The sequence below is a fragment of the Trichoplusia ni genome, chromosome 9 (genome assembly GCF_003590095.1).
Source record: "Trichoplusia ni isolate ovarian cell line Hi5 chromosome 9, tn1, whole genome shotgun sequence".
NCBI lineage: Eukaryota > Metazoa > Arthropoda > Insecta > Lepidoptera > Noctuidae > Trichoplusia > Trichoplusia ni.
The window spans coordinates 1,866,190-1,884,618 of record NC_039486.1 but is presented as its reverse complement, the minus strand read 5'-3'; the positions used below and the strand labels follow the sequence as shown (position 1 = coordinate 1,884,618).

General features: G+C 36.2%; 3 protein-coding genes across 4 annotated transcripts; 1 reads left to right on the top strand and 2 right to left on the bottom strand.

The window, feature by feature from the left end:
* Positions 1–101: 101 nt before the first annotated feature.
* On the bottom strand, positions 102–4,668 carry LOC113497508 (putative fatty acyl-CoA reductase CG5065). Of its 2 annotated transcripts, XM_026877083.1 has the most exons (10): positions 4,510–4,668; positions 4,052–4,168; positions 3,322–3,444; positions 2,966–3,091; positions 2,644–2,791; positions 2,052–2,153; positions 1,500–1,686; positions 1,061–1,167; positions 520–649; positions 102–437 (listed from the first exon to the last, which is right to left on the bottom strand). In XM_026877083.1, exons 3-10 carry the CDS (start codon positions 3,376–3,378, stop codon positions 218–220), a joined length of 1,077 nt encoding a protein of 358 aa, XP_026732884.1. In that variant the 5' UTR covers positions 3,379–3,444; positions 4,052–4,168; positions 4,510–4,668; the 3' UTR covers positions 102–217. The 2 variants fall into 2 exon arrangements, with proteins under 2 accessions (XP_026732884.1, XP_026732885.1); XM_026877084.1 differs by having other exon boundaries at positions 3,322–4,168.
* Positions 4,669–5,355: 687 nt separating this feature from the next.
* LOC113497390 (glucose dehydrogenase [FAD, quinone]-like) lies at positions 5,356–6,777 on the top strand. The gene has a single exon (XM_026876933.1). It carries the CDS (start codon positions 5,356–5,358, stop codon positions 6,775–6,777), a length of 1,422 nt encoding a protein of 473 aa, XP_026732734.1.
* A 396-nt stretch (positions 6,778–7,173) lies between these two features.
* LOC113497705 (putative fatty acyl-CoA reductase CG5065) lies at positions 7,174–16,113 on the bottom strand. The gene is made up of 11 exons (XM_026877392.1): positions 15,661–16,113; positions 11,583–11,698; positions 11,125–11,241; positions 10,395–10,517; positions 10,038–10,163; positions 9,716–9,863; positions 9,124–9,225; positions 8,572–8,758; positions 8,133–8,239; positions 7,592–7,721; positions 7,174–7,509 (listed from the first exon to the last, which is right to left on the bottom strand). The coding sequence occupies exons 1-11, from the start codon at positions 15,668–15,670 to the stop codon at positions 7,290–7,292; spliced, it is 1,386 nt and encodes a 461-aa protein (XP_026733193.1). The 5' UTR covers positions 15,671–16,113; the 3' UTR covers positions 7,174–7,289.
* Positions 16,114–18,429: the final 2,316 nt, after the last annotated feature.

Genomic DNA, 18,429 nt, shown 5'->3' with positions numbered 1-18,429 from the left:
TTACGTCAAAGCCACTGTACTCGACGTCTTCTAGTCCATAATAATGATACGGTGTTCAATAAAATTTAAGATTAATAGGTGTCAAGAAATGAAAAATAAAAGACCTAGTAAATAACTTAACTTTATTTTAATACAACCTACAGTAATCTTATTTGAGAAACCATTCTAAAACGAACTTTATCCCCTTACAATTATTTATACTTTTCAAATGTTTGACTTACTTTTTCAGCAGAAAATTCTCAATGCCATCGAAATAGGTTTTAAAATACTTATCCCAGTTAAGATCTGATGGGTAGCAGGGGAAGAGACGCTTATCAGATAGTGATAGGGTGTCCAGAAGCCGCCTTGATGCAACTGACTTGAACACCCAAGAATTATTCGTATAATAATTCAAGACGTTTCGGCCATTGATCACTTTTGACTGAATTTTCATGTACCTGAAAATATTCACAATTAAGACTTCCAACCTTTCTAACCATTTTTGGTATTTTGTTCTATATCATTATAGTACCTACTTACATAGGTTTATTTCCTGTGAAGTATAGAAACTGATCAGCGATGAACGAAGGCATGATTTGCATCACAAATGTTAGGATTATGACGACGAGCCAATGTGTTGAGAAGAATACCGTCGGTAGGAACAAAAATCCTAAAAAAAGAACAAGTAGATTATAATAAATTTATCACATTTTATAAATAAATAATTTCCGAACAAAATGGTGGTCGTCTATTTGTTTTTTTTAAACCACTCCTGCTTTTAACTTAGATACTTCATACTTGGAAAGGAAGGAGTGAAGGGTCCACGCCATGCCACGAATAAATTCTAAAAATCCTTTCAGTAACTTTCATGTCACATGCTCAAAGATACCCAATTGCAGATATCCATAAATAATGAGTTCTTGTAAGTTCGAACTATTATGTAACTTATGATGCGTGACAGTGGACTGAATGCTGTAGAGCCTTGTCTCTCTTCCACGACCCCTACAATCGTCTACTCCTCAGTTTCTGAACTGCTGAGACCCTTGTTGACCCTACCTTATGATTACTCATGAATACTCACTTTGTTTATCCTCAACTTTTCTCCTTGTTATTTGTGACGCGAGTTCTTTTAGAGTAATGGGCTTGATAGAGCTCGTGCAACAATTGTAAACGGTGACTTCTTTGGAGCTGTAACAAATACCACATTTTTAGCTTGGTCTCCAAAATGACGAATAAGGGATAAGTTAATAATATTCCGTAAAAATAAAATAAGGAAAAACAAATCACCCGTCAAATGTATGACCTTAAGAAACCATTTCTTTCTCCTCGATATTTATATTATTTTAGTTATTAGTCAAAGCGATATCAGAAGTATTCTATCATCAGGGAAACTTCAACTGACTATCTATCACGTTTCATAATATCATAATAATATACAGCCTGGTTATGGTCGAAAGTATAGACTAGCAGACAGCAACGGGGCCGGGCTTGGTTACGGAACACTAAAAAATAAAAAATACCTTTTCACTCTCGCCGCTGCAACTATAGAGAGATTTGAAACGTAGTCCACGGGAATAAGGTCCAATACATTGTTCTTGTTTCCATATATGACTCTGTTCACTCCTTTCAAAACTGCTGTGATTAGAGCCGTCGCGCCCTGAAAGGAATCCACCCAACCCGGTACTGGTTCTTTCGATGAAGATATTACTGCAAAGAATAATTAATAGATTAAAAGCATCTAAAAACCGACATTTTAAAATGTCACTACACTAAAATTTATCAAAATTGATCCAGCCGTTTTTATAGTTATAAATAACATTATCATCGGGTTTGAAGCTACCCGGAGTGAGTTAGTGTTTAAAAACGTGGGAAAAAGTGGCCAAGTGCGAGTTCAACTCGAGACACTAAACGTACTGTTAAAAAACAATTAAAAAGAATGTACCGTTGCCATCGCATCTTAAATTTATAAGTATCGGATATAACGGCAACAAATGCATTTTTTCAAAAGGGATCTAAGTACTGTTAACCTGAGCTAAAACAAAAGTCTCAAACTCAGAAACCTTAAAACTTACCAATAGATGGTCTGATAAAGATAATGGGTATGTCTCCGTGGTTCTGAGCTACATAATGTTCTGCCAGTGCCTTTGAGAGTGCGTACGCATTTGGACGTCCATCTGAAAGAGTTAACTTTGTTATTTGAAAAAAAATATAGTTTCTTCAATCAATAATTATTATTTCGCAAAGAATAACAAAAGAAATTCAAAGCTCCCATGCACGAATATTTTCGAAAAATATTATCTTCCTTCTGGTATAGTCGGGGGAAAAGAGAGTGTTTCAAAGCGACAAAAAATGTATGAAGAAGAAGGTTGTGTCTGCGTTTCTACCGGGGCAGACGTACTTTTGCACAAGGGTTTGAAAACGGAGGTCTTCTTTCTGTTCTGTACTCTTTTAACCCGATGGAACGGCGTTTCTACACGACCACTTGCCATCCGAAACACTGAAGCAGTGATTATATATATTTGTAAAAGACACCACATTCGAAAAAACTTAGAACTAAAGAAATTTTTCTTCGAAACTTTCATCACAGATAGTGTCAAAATTGTTCAAGAGGTCAAAGGTCATCCTTGAAAGAGCATCCCCTTGTCTATTGATTTTAGAACTTACTTAACAGTTTTTTAACACGATCTCGGTCCAGATGTGGTTCTTCTAAATATTTCAGCACTTCCTCGAGTTCTTCCTGTACAGGGTATACTTTCTCCTCTAACACTTTTAAAGTACTGTTGCAGTAAGCTGTTGATACATAAACGAAAACCTGGAAATTCAACACACATCAAACAAAGGAAAAAATATGTGTGACGTTTTTAGGTCTACTTTGATTTGAAACAGGAACTTGAGGGATTGAAAGAGAGTTGGTGATTTTTGATTTATTGGATTAAATATATTGGTTGATTTGGTTAGTGTAGGTACAAAATAAACATATATCTACCTTTATTTTCTTCATACGATGACAAAGTTTAAGTACATAAGAGGTTCCGAAGAAGTTTGTGGCCATACTTGACCTCAAGTCAGCATCGAGATTGACTGACGCTGCCACGTGGAACACCACAGACACCTGAAAATAACAATACATGCATCAATCATCACTCAAGGTGGGACTGGGGAGGGGGGGGGGTTCACCACGTACTACCAACTGTAAGTAAAGTGTTAAATTGTGATCTCGATAGACATTGTTCTACTTCAGGTGTCCGAAGTGTGGTATTCATCGTATCCTCAAGGACTGATGCCAAAACGACATTTGTTGCATAAAAGCCAGTCGGAAAATTTCTAGTCTTCGTTACTAACCTCGTTTATTAATCTTTCCTGGTCTTCAGAAGATAGTCCAAGTTCCGATTTATCCATGTCGCCATATACAGGGACGATTTTTTTTATGTCCTGTGGGCGCTGTGATTTAAGCCTTGAGAATACCTGAAATTTAATACATTTCACAGTCAGAAGAGTATAAATACACGCAAGAGTAGCAGTAAGCTGTTATGAACAAGGTAAATGAATTAAAAAATAAAAGATTTAAAGATTCGGACTCAAGATTAGGAGTTTACCTACCATAGTGACACTTTGAGAACCCTTTCTTTGTTAGGCAGAGGAATCCGCATGGACACCAACCTCCTCGGGGAGGAAAAGGCTAGTGTCAAACTAATTTGACTAAAACTGAACTATAACGTATCTCCTCTAATAGATAGGAGCATATCATTGCATATTAATTTGCTATGCACACGGTATGTACGGGTTATCAGTAGACATGACGGACGGAGACAGAGAGGCAAAGGCCTCTCCGTCTCTTGCTTGGACCATACGCCCTGCACGAAATGTGGCTCCCCGTCCGGGGACACTAGGGTCTACCAATCCAAGACATGTAGTGCGCTGTCTCGCTCTAGGCTTGATAGAGCTCATCATTTGTTTAAATTACGTGCTACACAAATCTCACTTATAGAAACGTTAATTCCGATTGAATATCTCAAAGGTTGCTGCATGCTATTAATGTAATATTTTAAACAAAGCTTCAAGGCTTACTCACTGACGAGTCCAAGAGTTTTTCGATCCTTTTTCCGACATCATCCCCTTTCTTGTTTCTGATCAATATGAATACTTTGTCAATGTCTTTGCAGGTGTAGAGTAACTTTTCAAGGTACACCTGTGGAAGGAAGTTGTATTCCTTATTATATTACAAATTTTTGCTCGCATCTTCAAGACTATTGAAACCCTGTATTCAACATCCATTACGAGAAGACGATTATCTTAAGACATACTATTGTCGGTATTACATTGAACAATTGGCTTTCTAAAAACTTAATTAATTGCTGTCTGGTAATCTGATTACAAGAATACATTAAGTAACCATGTTAAATATATCAGATTGGTTCCGACAGCTCTATAGTATACAAGACCTTGACAATGACGCTTTTACCGCGGTAAAATTCTTTAGCACATGTGTTACGTCAACAAATTTTGTGACTACCAGACTTTTGTGCTTACCTTTCCGAGAAACCCTGTTACGCCTGTAATGAAGACTGATTTTCCCGCGTAGAAGTCAGCGATGGATTCGACATGCTCTGCATTCACGTCGTCTTCGGTTCTGATGTTATTTGTACCTAAAAATACAAAGAGATATTGAACTTTTATTCAACCTCTATTCCAGCTAACGATTTCTGAAAGGCTTACCGCGGCCACGGTTCACGAAGGGCAAGAGGAACTTACGTTGATTTTCGTGATTATATACAATTTTTTTTCTTGAAATCCCTACCACTCAACCCAAAACATCTACTGACTTGTCTTTACTATAATTTAAAAATGCTGATAATTCTAATTTTAGTCCTGTAATATTTCTAACTAATCAAACCTAGATCAAATTGCCATCCAGTGTTATCGATCAAAACCGTTTTCCCTCGAAGAAGTGTAATTAAAACACTTGACACTGTATGAGTTTTTTATTTGACTACAAGTTCTAATTAGTTCGACCGATAGATATCTAAAAGTATTGATGACGTATTTATATAAATGAAACCCAGGAACGCAGATGTGGAAATGTGGGGGCTAATAAAGTCAGTCATCGTCACCCTTGAGTGGTAGACGGCTGCCAGTCTAACTAGAATCAGCTAAGTTACAGTAGTAGGCTGTCGCTCCTTGTAGACTAAACGTTATGTTAAAGTTTTAGAAGCTATTTTTTATATTAATACTTTTTCGATATTATTTATATTTCAGTTGCCAGCTCTGTTCAGCCTAGTCGACTACTCGTCTTCAGATTGGAACTACTACACAGAGAATGATGGCTACACCAGCCAAGCTCACAGAACCAAAAACGTACATTTGACAAGAGGCAAAATGTTGGGAGGCTCCAGCGGTGCCAACTACATGATCTATGTTAGAGGCAGCAGAGAAGATTACGACGATTGGGCGAATCAAGGCAACGAGGGTTGGAATTGGGACAACGTCCTCCATTACTTTAAAAAGAGTGAACGTATGATTGATCCTGCAATCCTAAACGGCGAAACAGCTCAAAATCATAACACTAATGGCTACCTCGGAGTGACTAGACCCGATTGGAAGGAGAAAACAGAACCCTTATACGAAGCTTTTAAAGAAAACGGTCATAGAATACTATCAGATATTCATGGTGACCAACAAGTTGGATATTATTATCCAACCTTCACTTTCGATAATCACATACGACAAAGCACAGCTAATGCTTTCCTGAGTCCTATACGGGACCGTCCTAATTTGTTTGTACTAAAAAATACGTTAGCAAGAAAAGTCATTTTTGATGACAAAAAAGCTATAGGCGTTGAAGTTTTATTGCCTGGCGGAAAAGTATCAGAAGTATTTGCAAATAAGGAAGTGATATTATCAGCTGGTACTATAAACAGTCCTCAGTTACTTATGCTATCAGGGATCGGTCCAGCTGCACACTTAGAAGAAAATAACATAGATGTATTATTAGCTTCGCCGAACGTAGGTGAAAACTTGCAAGATCATGCTTGTGTATTGTTGATTGTAGCTGGCAAAAGGAATATCGTATCGGCCGTTCAGAATCTCGCTGGCTTCGTGCATTTAGATTCATTTCCATCGCCGGTCGTAGCAGGCCACGTAGCACTCGATAGAAAGCAAACCTACCCGGACTATCAGGCAGTACTCTTTGTTGAACCAGCCGCGTCATTAACTGCCTCCATAATCTGTGCTACTGTAGTAGGACTAGAATATTCCATTTGTAACGAAATATCTTATGCAATCCAAGATAGGGAATCATTGATTGTAGCGATGACTTTATTAAAACCTGATTCTAAAGGCAAGATTGAACTGAAGAATAAAGATCCACTTGAGAAGGTGAAGATATACAGTGGGTTTTATAGTAATAAAAACGATTTGGAGCAACATGCGCGTTCCGTAGAAGATTTTAGTACAATAGTCAACACCACATACTTCAAGAGTGTTGGATCTGAATTAGTTAACGTGAATCTTGAAGCCTGTAAGAATTTTACGTATGGAACTCATGATTACTGGAAGTGTTATGCTTTAAACATGGTGAGTACGCTCTGGCATCCTGTTGGCACGTGTGCTATGGGTCCTGAGGGGGTCGGTGTTGTTGATGAGAGGTTGAGGGTCAGGGGAGTGACTGGTCTAAGAGTATCTGATGCTAGTATTATGCCGGCCATCACTCGCGGGAATACGAATGCACCAACAATTATGATAGCGGAAAAGACAGCTGATATGATCAAACTTGACCATGGCATCAGTATAGAGGTTTGAAGTAAGCAGTTTCGTGGTAGGATATTTAAGAGAATTGATGTTCATCCACACTATAAGAGATTAACACAGCTTTATATTTGGTTTTGTGATGTAAACATATTTGTTTTAAATATTAATACTTAATTGTAGTTGCCATTTTGCCAATAAATTTTCTTGTTGAATACTGTTTGGTCTCATGTTTTTTATTCCCAATGTTGTTATAATATTTAATTTATTTCAGTTCGTATGTTAAATTTTTCATAAAGATAAAACCTATTTAAATGGATTACGCGAATATCCGAGATGATATAGCACATTACGTCAAAGCCACTGTACTCGACGTCTTCTAGTCCATAATAATGATACGGTGTTCAATAAAATTTAAGATTAATAGGTGTCAAGAAATGAAAAATAAAAGACCTAGTAAATAACTTAACTTTATTTTAATACAACCTACAGTAATCTTATTTGAGAAACCATTCTAAAACGAACTTTATCCCCTTACAATTATTTATACTTTTCAAATGTTTGACTTACTTTTTCAGCAGAAAATTCTCAATGCCATCGAAATAGGTTTTAAAATACTTATCCCAGTTAAGATCTGATGGGTAGCAGGGGAAGAGACGCTTATCAGATAGTGATAGGGTGTCCAGAAGCCGCCTTGATGCAACTGACTTGAACACCCAAGAATTATTCGTATAATAATTCAAGACGTTTCGGCCATTGATCACTTTTGACTGAATTTTCATGTACCTGAAAATATTCACAATTAAGACTTCCAACCTTTCTAACCATTTTTGGTATTTTGTTCTATATCATTATAGTACCTACTTACATAGGTTTATTTCCTGTGAAGTATAGAAACTGATCAGCGATGAACGAAGGCATGATTTGCATCACAAATGTTAGGATTATGACGACGAGCCAATGTGTTGAGAAGAATACCGTCGGTAGGAACAAAAATCCTAAAAAAAGAACAAGTAGATTATAATAAATTTATCACATTTTATAAATAAATAATTTCCGAACAAAATGGTGGTCGTCTATTTGTTTTTTTTAAACCACTCCTGCTTTTAACTTAGATACTTCATACTTGGAAAGGAAGGAGTGAAGGGTCCACGCCATGCCACGAATAAATTCTAAAAATCCTTTCAGTAACTTTCATGTCACATGCTCAAAGATACCCAATTGCAGATATCCATAAATAATGAGTTCTTGTAAGTTCGAACTATTATGTAACTTATGATGCGTGACAGTGGACTGAATGCTGTAGAGCCTTGTCTCTCTTCCACGACCCCTACAATCGTCTACTCCTCAGTTTCTGAACTGCTGAGACCCTTGTTGACCCTACCTTATGATTACTCATGAATACTCACTTTGTTTATCCTCAACTTTTCTCCTTGTTATTTGTGACGCGAGTTCTTTTAGAGTAATGGGCTTGATAGAGCTCGTGCAACAATTGTAAACGGTGACTTCTTTGGAGCTGTAACAAATACCACATTTTTAGCTTGGTCTCCAAAATGACGAATAAGGGATAAGTTAATAATATTCCGTAAAAATAAAATAAGGAAAAACAAATCACCCGTCAAATGTATGACCTTAAGAAACCATTTCTTTCTCCTCGATATTTATATTATTTTAGTTATTAGTCAAAGCGATATCAGAAGTATTCTATCATCAGGGAAACTTCAACTGACTATCTATCACGTTTCATAATATCATAATAATATACAGCCTGGTTATGGTCGAAAGTATAGACTAGCAGACAGCAACGGGGCCGGGCTTGGTTACGGAACACTAAAAAATAAAAAATACCTTTTCACTCTCGCCGCTGCAACTATAGAGAGATTTGAAACGTAGTCCACGGGAATAAGGTCCAATACATTGTTCTTGTTTCCATATATGACTCTGTTCACTCCTTTCAAAACTGCTGTGATTAGAGCCGTCGCGCCCTGAAAGGAATCCACCCAACCCGGTACTGGTTCTTTCGATGAAGATATTACTGCAAAGAATAATTAATAGATTAAAAGCATCTAAAAACCGACATTTTAAAATGTCACTACACTAAAATTTATCAAAATTGATCCAGCCGTTTTTATAGTTATAAATAACATTATCATCGGGTTTGAAGCTACCCGGAGTGAGTTAGTGTTTAAAAACGTGGGAAAAAGTGGCCAAGTGCGAGTTCAACTCGAGACACTAAACGTACTGTTAAAAAACAATTAAAAAGAATGTACCGTTGCCATCGCATCTTAAATTTATAAGTATCGGATATAACGGCAACAAATGCATTTTTTCAAAAGGGATCTAAGTACTGTTAACCTGAGCTAAAACAAAAGTCTCAAACTCAGAAACCTTAAAACTTACCAATAGATGGTCTGATAAAGATAATGGGTATGTCTCCGTGGTTCTGAGCTACATAATGTTCTGCCAGTGCCTTTGAGAGTGCGTACGCATTTGGACGTCCATCTGAAAGAGTTAACTTTGTTATTTGAAAAAAAATATAGTTTCTTCAATCAATAATTATTATTTCGCAAAGAATAACAAAAGAAATTCAAAGCTCCCATGCACGAATATTTTCGAAAAATATTATCTTCCTTCTGGTATAGTCGGGGGAAAAGAGAGTGTTTCAAAGCGACAAAAAATGTATGAAGAAGAAGGTTGTGTCTGCGTTTCTACCGGGGCAGACGTACTTTTGCACAAGGGTTTGAAAACGGAGGTCTTCTTTCTGTTCTGTACTCTTTTAACCCGATGGAACGGCGTTTCTACACGACCACTTGCCATCCGAAACACTGAAGCAGTGATTATATATATTTGTAAAAGACACCACATTCGAAAAAACTTAGAACTAAAGAAATTTTTCTTCGAAACTTTCATCACAGATAGTGTCAAAATTGTTCAAGAGGTCAAAGGTCATCCTTGAAAGAGCATCCCCTTGTCTATTGATTTTAGAACTTACTTAACAGTTTTTTAACACGATCTCGGTCCAGATGTGGTTCTTCTAAATATTTCAGCACTTCCTCGAGTTCTTCCTGTACAGGGTATACTTTCTCCTCTAACACTTTTAAAGTACTGTTGCAGTAAGCTGTTGATACATAAACGAAAACCTGGAAATTCAACACACATCAAACAAAGGAAAAAATATGTGTGACGTTTTTAGGTCTACTTTGATTTGAAACAGGAACTTGAGGGATTGAAAGAGAGTTGGTGATTTTTGATTTATTGGATTAAATATATTGGTTGATTTGGTTAGTGTAGGTACAAAATAAACATATATCTACCTTTATTTTCTTCATACGATGACAAAGTTTAAGTACATAAGAGGTTCCGAAGAAGTTTGTGGCCATACTTGACCTCAAGTCAGCATCGAGATTGACTGACGCTGCCACGTGGAACACCACAGACACCTGAAAATAACAATACATGCATCAATCATCACTCAAGGTGGGACTGGGGAGGGGGGGGGGGTTCACCACGTACTACCAACTGTAAGTAAAGTGTTAAATTGTGATCTCGATAGACATTGTTCTACTTCAGGTGTCCGAAGTGTGGTATTCATCGTATCCTCAAGGACTGATGCCAAAACGACATTTGTTGCATAAAAGCCAGTCGGAAAATTTCTAGTCTTCGTTACTAACCTCGTTTATTAATCTTTCCTGGTCTTCAGAAGATAGTCCAAGTTCCGATTTATCCATGTCGCCATATACAGGGACGATTTTTTTTATGTCCTGTGGGCGCTGTGATTTAAGCCTTGAGAATACCTGAAATTTAATACATTTCACAGTCAGAAGAGTATAAATACACGCAAGAGTAGCAGTAAGCTGTTATGAACAAGGTAAATGAATTAAAAAATAAAAGATTTAAAGATTCGGACTCAAGATTAGGAGTTTACCTACCATAGTGACACTTTGAGAACCCTTTCTTTGTTAGGCAGAGGAATCCGCATGGACACCAACCTCCTCGGGGAGGAAAAGGCTAGTGTCAAACTAATTTGACTAAAACTGAACTATAACGTATCTCCTCTAATAGATAGGAGCATATCATTGCATATTAATTTGCTATGCACACGGTATGTACGGGTTATCAGTAGACATGACGGACGGAGACAGAGAGGCAAAGGCCTCTCCGTCTCTTGCTTGGACCATACGCCCTGCACGAAATGTGGCTCCCCGTCCGGGGACACTAGGGTCTACCAATCCAAGACATGTAGTGCGCTGTCTCGCTCTAGGCTTGATAGAGCTCATCATTTGTTTAAATTACGTGCTACACAAATCTCACTTATAGAAACGTTAATTCCGATTGAATATCTCAAAGGTTGCTGCATGCTATTAATGTAATATTTTAAACAAAGCTTCAAGGCTTACTCACTGACGAGTCCAAGAGTTTTTCGATCCTTTTTCCGACATCATCCCCTTTCTTGTTTCTGATCAATATGAATACTTTGTCAATGTCTTTGCAGGTGTAGAGTAACTTTTCAAGGTACACCTGTGGAAGGAAGTTGTATTCCTTATTATATTACAAATTTTTGCTCGCATCTTCAAGACTATTGAAACCCTGTATTCAACATCCATTACGAGAAGACGATTATCTTAAGACATACTATTGTCGGTATTACATTGAACAATTGGCTTTCTAAAAACTTAATTAATTGCTGTCTGGTAATCTGATTACAAGAATACATTAAGTAACCATGTTAAATATATCAGATTGGTTCCGACAGCTCTATAGTATACAAGACCTTGACAATGACGCTTTTACCGCGGTAAAATTCTTTAGCACATGTGTTACGTCAACAAATTTTGTGACTACCAGACTTTTGTGCTTACCTTTCCGAGAAACCCTGTTACGCCTGTAATGAAGACTGATTTTCCCGCGTAGAAGTCAGCGATGGATTCGACATGCTCTGCATTCACGTCGTCTTCGGTTCTGATGTTATTTGTACCTAAAAATACAAAGAGATATTGAACTTTTATTCAACCTCTATTCCAGCTAACGATTTCTGAAAGGCTTACCGCGGCCACGGTTCACGAAGGGCAAGAGGAACTTACGTTGATTTTCGTGATTATATACAATTTTTTTTCTTGAAATCCCTACCACTCAACCCAAAACATCTACTGACTTGTCTTTACTATAATTTAAAAATGCTGATAATTCTAATTTTAGTCCTGTAATATTTCTAACTAATCAAACCTAGATCAAATTGCCATCCAGTGTTATCGATCAAAACCGTTTTCCCTCGAAGAAGTGTAATTAAAACACTTGACACTGTATGAGTTTTTTATTTGACTACAAGTTCTAATTAGTTCGACCGATAGATATCTAAAAGTATTGATGACGTATTTATATAAATGAAACCCAGGAACGCAGATGTGGAAATGTGGGGGCTAATAAAGTCAGTCATCGTCACCCTTGAGTGGTAGACGGCTGCCAGTCTAACTAGAATCAGCTAAGTTACAGTAGTAGGCTGTCGCTCCTTGTAAGACACAAGGAGCGACTGCGTATCTGACTTCCTCAACCCACTGACTTAGGCAATCCCTTAATAGAATAGTTATCAGACTTTCTAGCTTCTAACAATCCGGTACGACGTCCTGTCAAAGATTAGATAAATAACAGCCGAGATCCAAGGTGTATCGTGGCTTCCTAAACACAAAGGCACGTTATGACAAATGGTCACCTATTCAAGGACCGAACGTTACATGTTTCCTAATTATGATAAAAATACGTGTCCTATAACACGTATCTAATAGGTACTACATAATAATAGTACACGAGTTATCATCGTGTAAGAGAACTTCGCATTACATGATAATGTACTTCTAATGTATTGAGAATCATTAATCATTCAGATTTAAGTATTAATGTCATTTTCAACTTGTTTATTTATTGCCGTTATTCAAATTAAAATTAGATGACACGACCTTTATTGTTTAGGTACTTATTGTACACCTGAATGTTTATAAACATACATGATTAATAGTCAATAGAAACAAATATAATAGTATCAGTCAGTCATTATTAAATTGATCGAAACGTTTCAACTGTATTCAAAATGGCCGACGTTCTGAATTCGTTTGTTTTTTTTTTATTGTTTCTTTGCCTACTACGGGCTGAATGCACAGATTTTGTTGATTCTTAAAGTGTAGGCAATAGCTATAATTTGAAACAAAACAATAGCTATTTAGAATTAAATAACGTTTGGCACAGTAGTTTTTTTTATTTGAATTGGTTGTATGTTTGAAAACAATATTTAAAATCTATTTCATTTCGCTCTAAAATATGTTTTCTAAATGGGGACCGCTAGCTGATCTTCGAGGTCAAACAGAAGGTTATGAACAAAATGATCATGTACTGAGTGCCATCATACCTTCATTTGTTTTTGTCATAAAATACAACAATATTTGACATAAAATGTGGCGCCCTGGGATCTTGAACTTATATAGTCTCATCCCAACGTCCCCACTTATTAAAAGGCACTTGACCTATAGTGTACCTGGTAACTGAGAATAAGTAAGGTCCTAGGATCTTGCTCTAATAGTCAATAATTCCTGTTTCTTTTTTTATTTTCAAACCGATGTTCCAATTTGTATACAATGTACATTACGGAAGAAATTTTCATGTCCATTTTTTAACCTAACTGTAGTACATTTCCTAACTGCATACCCTGAGAAGAAACGCTGAAACAATCTCATGGGTCATAACCTCTTCTCATTTTAAGTAAACAGATTCTGCTTCCATCCTGGACTCGTCTTTGGAAGAAAGAAATAGGTTAATTTGCACGCATGCCCCGAATAACTTATTCAGTTCAACCATTCTTGTGGGAACTACACAACCCGACACACAACGATATCGCCAAACTCACTACATAATATGTCTGGGAAAAACTTACAAGGCCCCAGATTTTGTTATTTTTTTAACAAATCCTTGTAGGTTTTTTAAATTATTAGAAATTAAGTTTCTAATACAATTAATTAATGTTTACATTACTTAAGCCATAAACAACTCGCTTACCCGAAAGAAATATTATCTTTTAAATAATTCAGCAAAACAATGCAAAAATAAGTAATTTTTATTAGTCATTACGTCACATACAAGTATTATGCAAAGCTCGGTGGATAAAAGTATTTTGTTAACAAGCAGTTTGCGGTTTTGCCCGTATGATATTATTCTTTCTTGGCAGTTCTCTCCAGTGGCTGATCGAAATGTATTTCTGTACTCTGTATTCTATCAAGAAAAAGTGTCCAAATTTAAAAATACCTCTTTTCGTGTCCTTAATCACGTGATTGAGGTCTGTAGGTCTGTAGGTCTGTCATCTCTATACATTTTCGTTTTCTAATGATGTTAAAATGTTTAACTTTCTTTCTCTATTTACGCTCTAATTTAATCCTCGTGTCGTGAATGTTTTTCACAAATAATAAATTAATTCAAACGTAGGGGTCGAACCCGCGACACATTGTGCATTGAGTTTGGCGTATGGCCTTGTAGAACGTTTTACTAAATGTTTAGGTACGGAAAACCTGAATATTTTAATTTTAGTCGTCATAATTATTTCTCGTAAAGTTAAAAGTTAAGTAATAACCTATTATTAAAATTTACGTGGGAGTTGAGTTATATCACTCACAAATTAACTTGAATTAGCGACCTTTTTAACGGGCGTTACGAACGGAGGATTTAAACTAAAATGTAAGTTGATTAAAAGGGAGACGAATCAGTAGTGGGCCCCGAATTACAATTGCCGATGAATGAATGGAAATTGGATGAAAATTGACGCTGTTCGTAACTAAGCATTTTGCCAAAAAAATAATTCAAGATTCATTGTATTAACAGAATTTGGCCCTGTTCTGAATTTACTCACGAGGAGCTCGTGGCCGCATAAGTGATTCGATCACTTAGCTAAGCTCGACGCGGTTGGTCCGTAGATGGGTGACCATCTTTGTCATAACGAGTTGCTCCGTGTTTTAGATGGCACGTTAAATTTTGGGTCCCGGCTGTTATTCATACATCTTTGACAGTCGTTACAGGTAGCCAGAAGCTTGAATAGTCTGACTACCAGGCTAACCAAGGGGTATCGCGTTGTCTTTCTGGGTAGTGGGTTGAGGAGGTTAGATAGGCAGTCGCTCCTTGTAAAACACGGTGTATTAATGAAGAATAAACGACGAATTGGTAAACGTATTTCTGTATGCATTTATTTAAATTTGATTTAACTTCAATAGTAAAAAACAAGGTTTAATTATTCGTCAATAAATTAGCAGGAATACCAATAAACATTGGTAATTATAATTACTATAAGTTATTTTAATTTAATTATTAGTAAACATTTCTTGGTTCGAGTAACCACATTCAGATGCTCTTGTACTTTTTTGAAAAAATATTTTTTTTATCAATCCATCTGTTTTTGCGACAAAACTACCTAACTAAAAAAAATTCTTACTCAAAAGTCAAGAACCTTCTTATAAATTCTTAAAAGAATAAAGCACCTATATTTTCCTAAAATATTTATTTTGTATTATGCATATACTTAATTATTGTATTTTTGGAAAAACATTAAGCATAACTTTCATCAAAAAAATAAATTACTCGGAGTCACACTTCGCGACTTCGCCCTACCTCAAAATGTGATTGAGGACTACGAATACACTTATATAAAAAAAAAAACTTTCTTCAAAAATATTAAATTATGTAGTAACACCATCAAAAACGTGTGAAGCTATATAAACTTGAAGCCACTTATGAGTAACTAATTAACCAAAAACCTTTTACCTCGATAGGTACCTAAACGTCGACACAAATTAATGATATGTCGTCATTATGCAATGTTTTTAAATAAACGATGCAATGTCTATATTTGGAGTTAAATGAATACACAAATGATTTGTCAAAATAATAATTAAATAACACCAAACTTACTTGTAAACATTTTCTTGTCTGCCACTTAAAAACGCGCGAATGAAAATGCAAATATGTACAAGCTCATGTATATATAGGTGGTTGTTAAGACCGGAACGTGGTGACGTGGTTTACAAATTCAAGATCTTCTAAAAACACCTCTTCATTTCAACCATTTTTTTTTCACGACGACCGTAATTATACACAAGTTTGCGATTGTAAAGATTGCAGTGCTCTCGCAAGTGTATGTGTCAACATCAACACAATGCATTTATGCCACTGTCTATTAGATACAGTACTTACAAGTAAGGCGATTGATGCACTTTGATTGGGCAGTCAAACCGTATTTACAATTAAAATGTTTTTACCTTAAGGGCAAGTGTTTATGTAAGACAAAACTGTTTTCAGACACTCTTTGTTTTACATAATACGTGATACTTGAAACATAACGGATCATAGAAAAAACTATCTAAAAAGTTTGGTTGTCTATCACACTTCACACTAATATTAAAGATGCGAAAGATGTGTGTGCTTATCACCTCTTCTTCACGTCTAAACGACTTCACCGATTTATATGATATTTGCTATGCAAGTAGCTTAAGACTTTATCCGAATTCCTTTAAATGATCGCTACGGTTTGTGCAGCTATAATCGACATCCAGGCTGGCGAAGCCGCAAGCAACAGCTAATCTAAATAAACGGCAGTAAATGACTCACTGACAGACAACAAGAATGCACCCGGTGGGAGGCAAACAGCAACAACAAAACAACTAACACGTAAGCGATGACCACAACTCTGTCAAGAGTGATACTTATAATATAAATCAATCAATGAACTCGGTCAATCAACTGGTAGACAAAGGCTTTTCCGGTCTCCCTATTCCCTAGAATATTATTATTGTTATCAGACCATCAATACTTGGTATACTAATTATGAGAACTTTAAGAGCCTATGCCACCTCTGAAAGTAACTGTTTTTTGTTAAGGCGGGGGAATCCTCATGGACACCCACTCCCTCGACGGAGGAAATCGGTAGTGGAAGACTCTTTCTGACTAAACCTGAACCGCCGTGGTACGTCATCACTACATACCTACCGTTACTGCTCGCAAGATGTTGCTAGGTACTGTTGAGGGCGGCTCGCGGTGTCCCGGCTACGTAAGTGAAACTATACGTCTAATTCAGTTATAGCGTTCTGCCATTCCAGCTATCTGTCATTTTCCAGTTAAAAAGTAGGATTTGTGCTTTCTCTTTTACCAAATGACAAATAGACATAGATAGACAGAGACACTTTCATATTTATTTTGTAATATTAGTGTGCAAAGTAAAAATGACTTGAAAAGAAGAACGAACGAGTCCTCTCTGAGTCTGACGTTTATTTCAGACATTATATGCTATTCGTATAAACTAATATGATAATAGTCAATAATGGCATTTCCCGCCTTCTAACGCAGTCATGTAAAAAACTGAACAATCGCAACATTCGCAACACCACGAATTTTTATTTGAACTAGTGGAATGATCCTAAAATATATTAAAGTATGTATTTCAAATTATTTAGGGATTAGGGACAACCAAACTTTATATGTTTCTAGGAATAAACACTGTGCACTATGCACTTGACTGTCTTTGTTCGAATTGGCACTGACGCCGTTTAATGTAGACCCTAGAATGGCGTAAATGATCCATATGCAACCTCGCACGCGCGACTAATTACGATAAAACAATTTGTTAATAAATTAATAGACTCCATTACTCCATTCAAAATCGGTCTAGCCGTTTTTATTGTTTTAAGTTGCATTGTCATCGGGTTTGAAACTACCTTGAAAATTTCACCCTGCTAGCTTATAGGGAAGTGCCTCAAAATTGAGTCGCAAAAATCGGACCGGAACGAGAAATAAACAAACATATAAGAAAGTGAGTGTATAAAGCAAATAATAAAAACAACGTGGGAAAAAATACGGACAGTCAGCAGTGCCTAAGTAATAAGATTCCGTTTTCATCCTTTAGGTACGGAACTTTAAAAACGCGGGCATTAAATTCTTTGTTCATAGTGTAAGGGCCTTTGCCCTTACCAAACTTATCTTACCTCCTTTAATGTCAAAAGAGCGTAAAACTAAGTAATTATTATAAAAAGGTCAACTTATATCATTAAAATAACAAAGTGATTAATCCTAAACACGTCGTGGTAACCATTAATTCTGCTGTAAATAAAAACAAAATGATTTGAAAGTTTTAAATCCTCACCTCATTATTTTAAGTTGTGTGCGTAAATATTTATACGTGAAGTCAGTATAAAAAACATGTTTATTAAATTAGTTTTCTAATTCATTCTATGTCCTGACTTTTCTTTTTTAGTAGAATCTTGTAAGAATGGCGCTCAGGTGAGCGCCATTCTTACAAGATTCTTTGTAATTGTATCTGTGACACAGGTTTTACCTAAAACAGACTCCAGTCTCTATGTAACCATAATTTTCCGATGATGAGAAAAATAAAGACCTTTTTGATTTTTCAATCAATCAATCAATAACTTTATTGCATTCCATAATGTGTACAATTTTTTTTTTTTTTATTAAAATTAAATCTTGCAAGTTAGACATCCACTTCCCGGTTTCCCGGTTTTATATCTCAAGGTTTGAAAAAGCGTACGAATTTGCCAAAATGCGTTGCATTATTTACAAGACCAGTTAACAACTCGCCCCGGGGAGTTTATTATTATAATTATTTGCTAAACTTATTTTTTACTTTTGAGTAGTTGAGACTGTTATTTTCCGTTCATAGTCCAATCCAGT

Excerpts from the sequence above, each read along its gene's own strand:
- LOC113497390 (XM_026876933.1), top strand. The coding sequence starts at position 5,356 with ATGTTGGGAGGCTCCAGCGGTGCCAACTACATGATCTATGTTAGAGGC.
- LOC113497508 (XM_026877084.1), bottom strand. The coding sequence starts at position 3,378 with ATGGATAAATCGGAACTTGGACTATCTTCTGAAGACCAGGAAAGATTA. Across the intron at positions 2,792-2,965 it reads ATCGTATGAAGAAAATAAAG|GTTTTCGTTTATGTATCAAC; the intron begins GTAGATATATGT and ends TTGAATTTCCAG. Across the intron at positions 1,168-1,499 it reads GCAGCGGCGAGAGTGAAAAG|CTCCAAAGAAGTCACCGTTT; the intron begins GTATTTTTTATT and ends TATTTGTTACAG.
- LOC113497705 (XM_026877392.1), bottom strand. Across the intron at positions 11,242-11,582 it reads TAACAGGGTTTCTCGGAAAG|GTGTACCTTGAAAAGTTACT; the intron begins GTAAGCACAAAA and ends TTCCTTCCACAG. Across the intron at positions 7,510-7,591 it reads TTCACAGGAAATAAACCTAT|GTACATGAAAATTCAGTCAA; the intron begins GTAAGTAGGTAC and ends GAATATTTTCAG.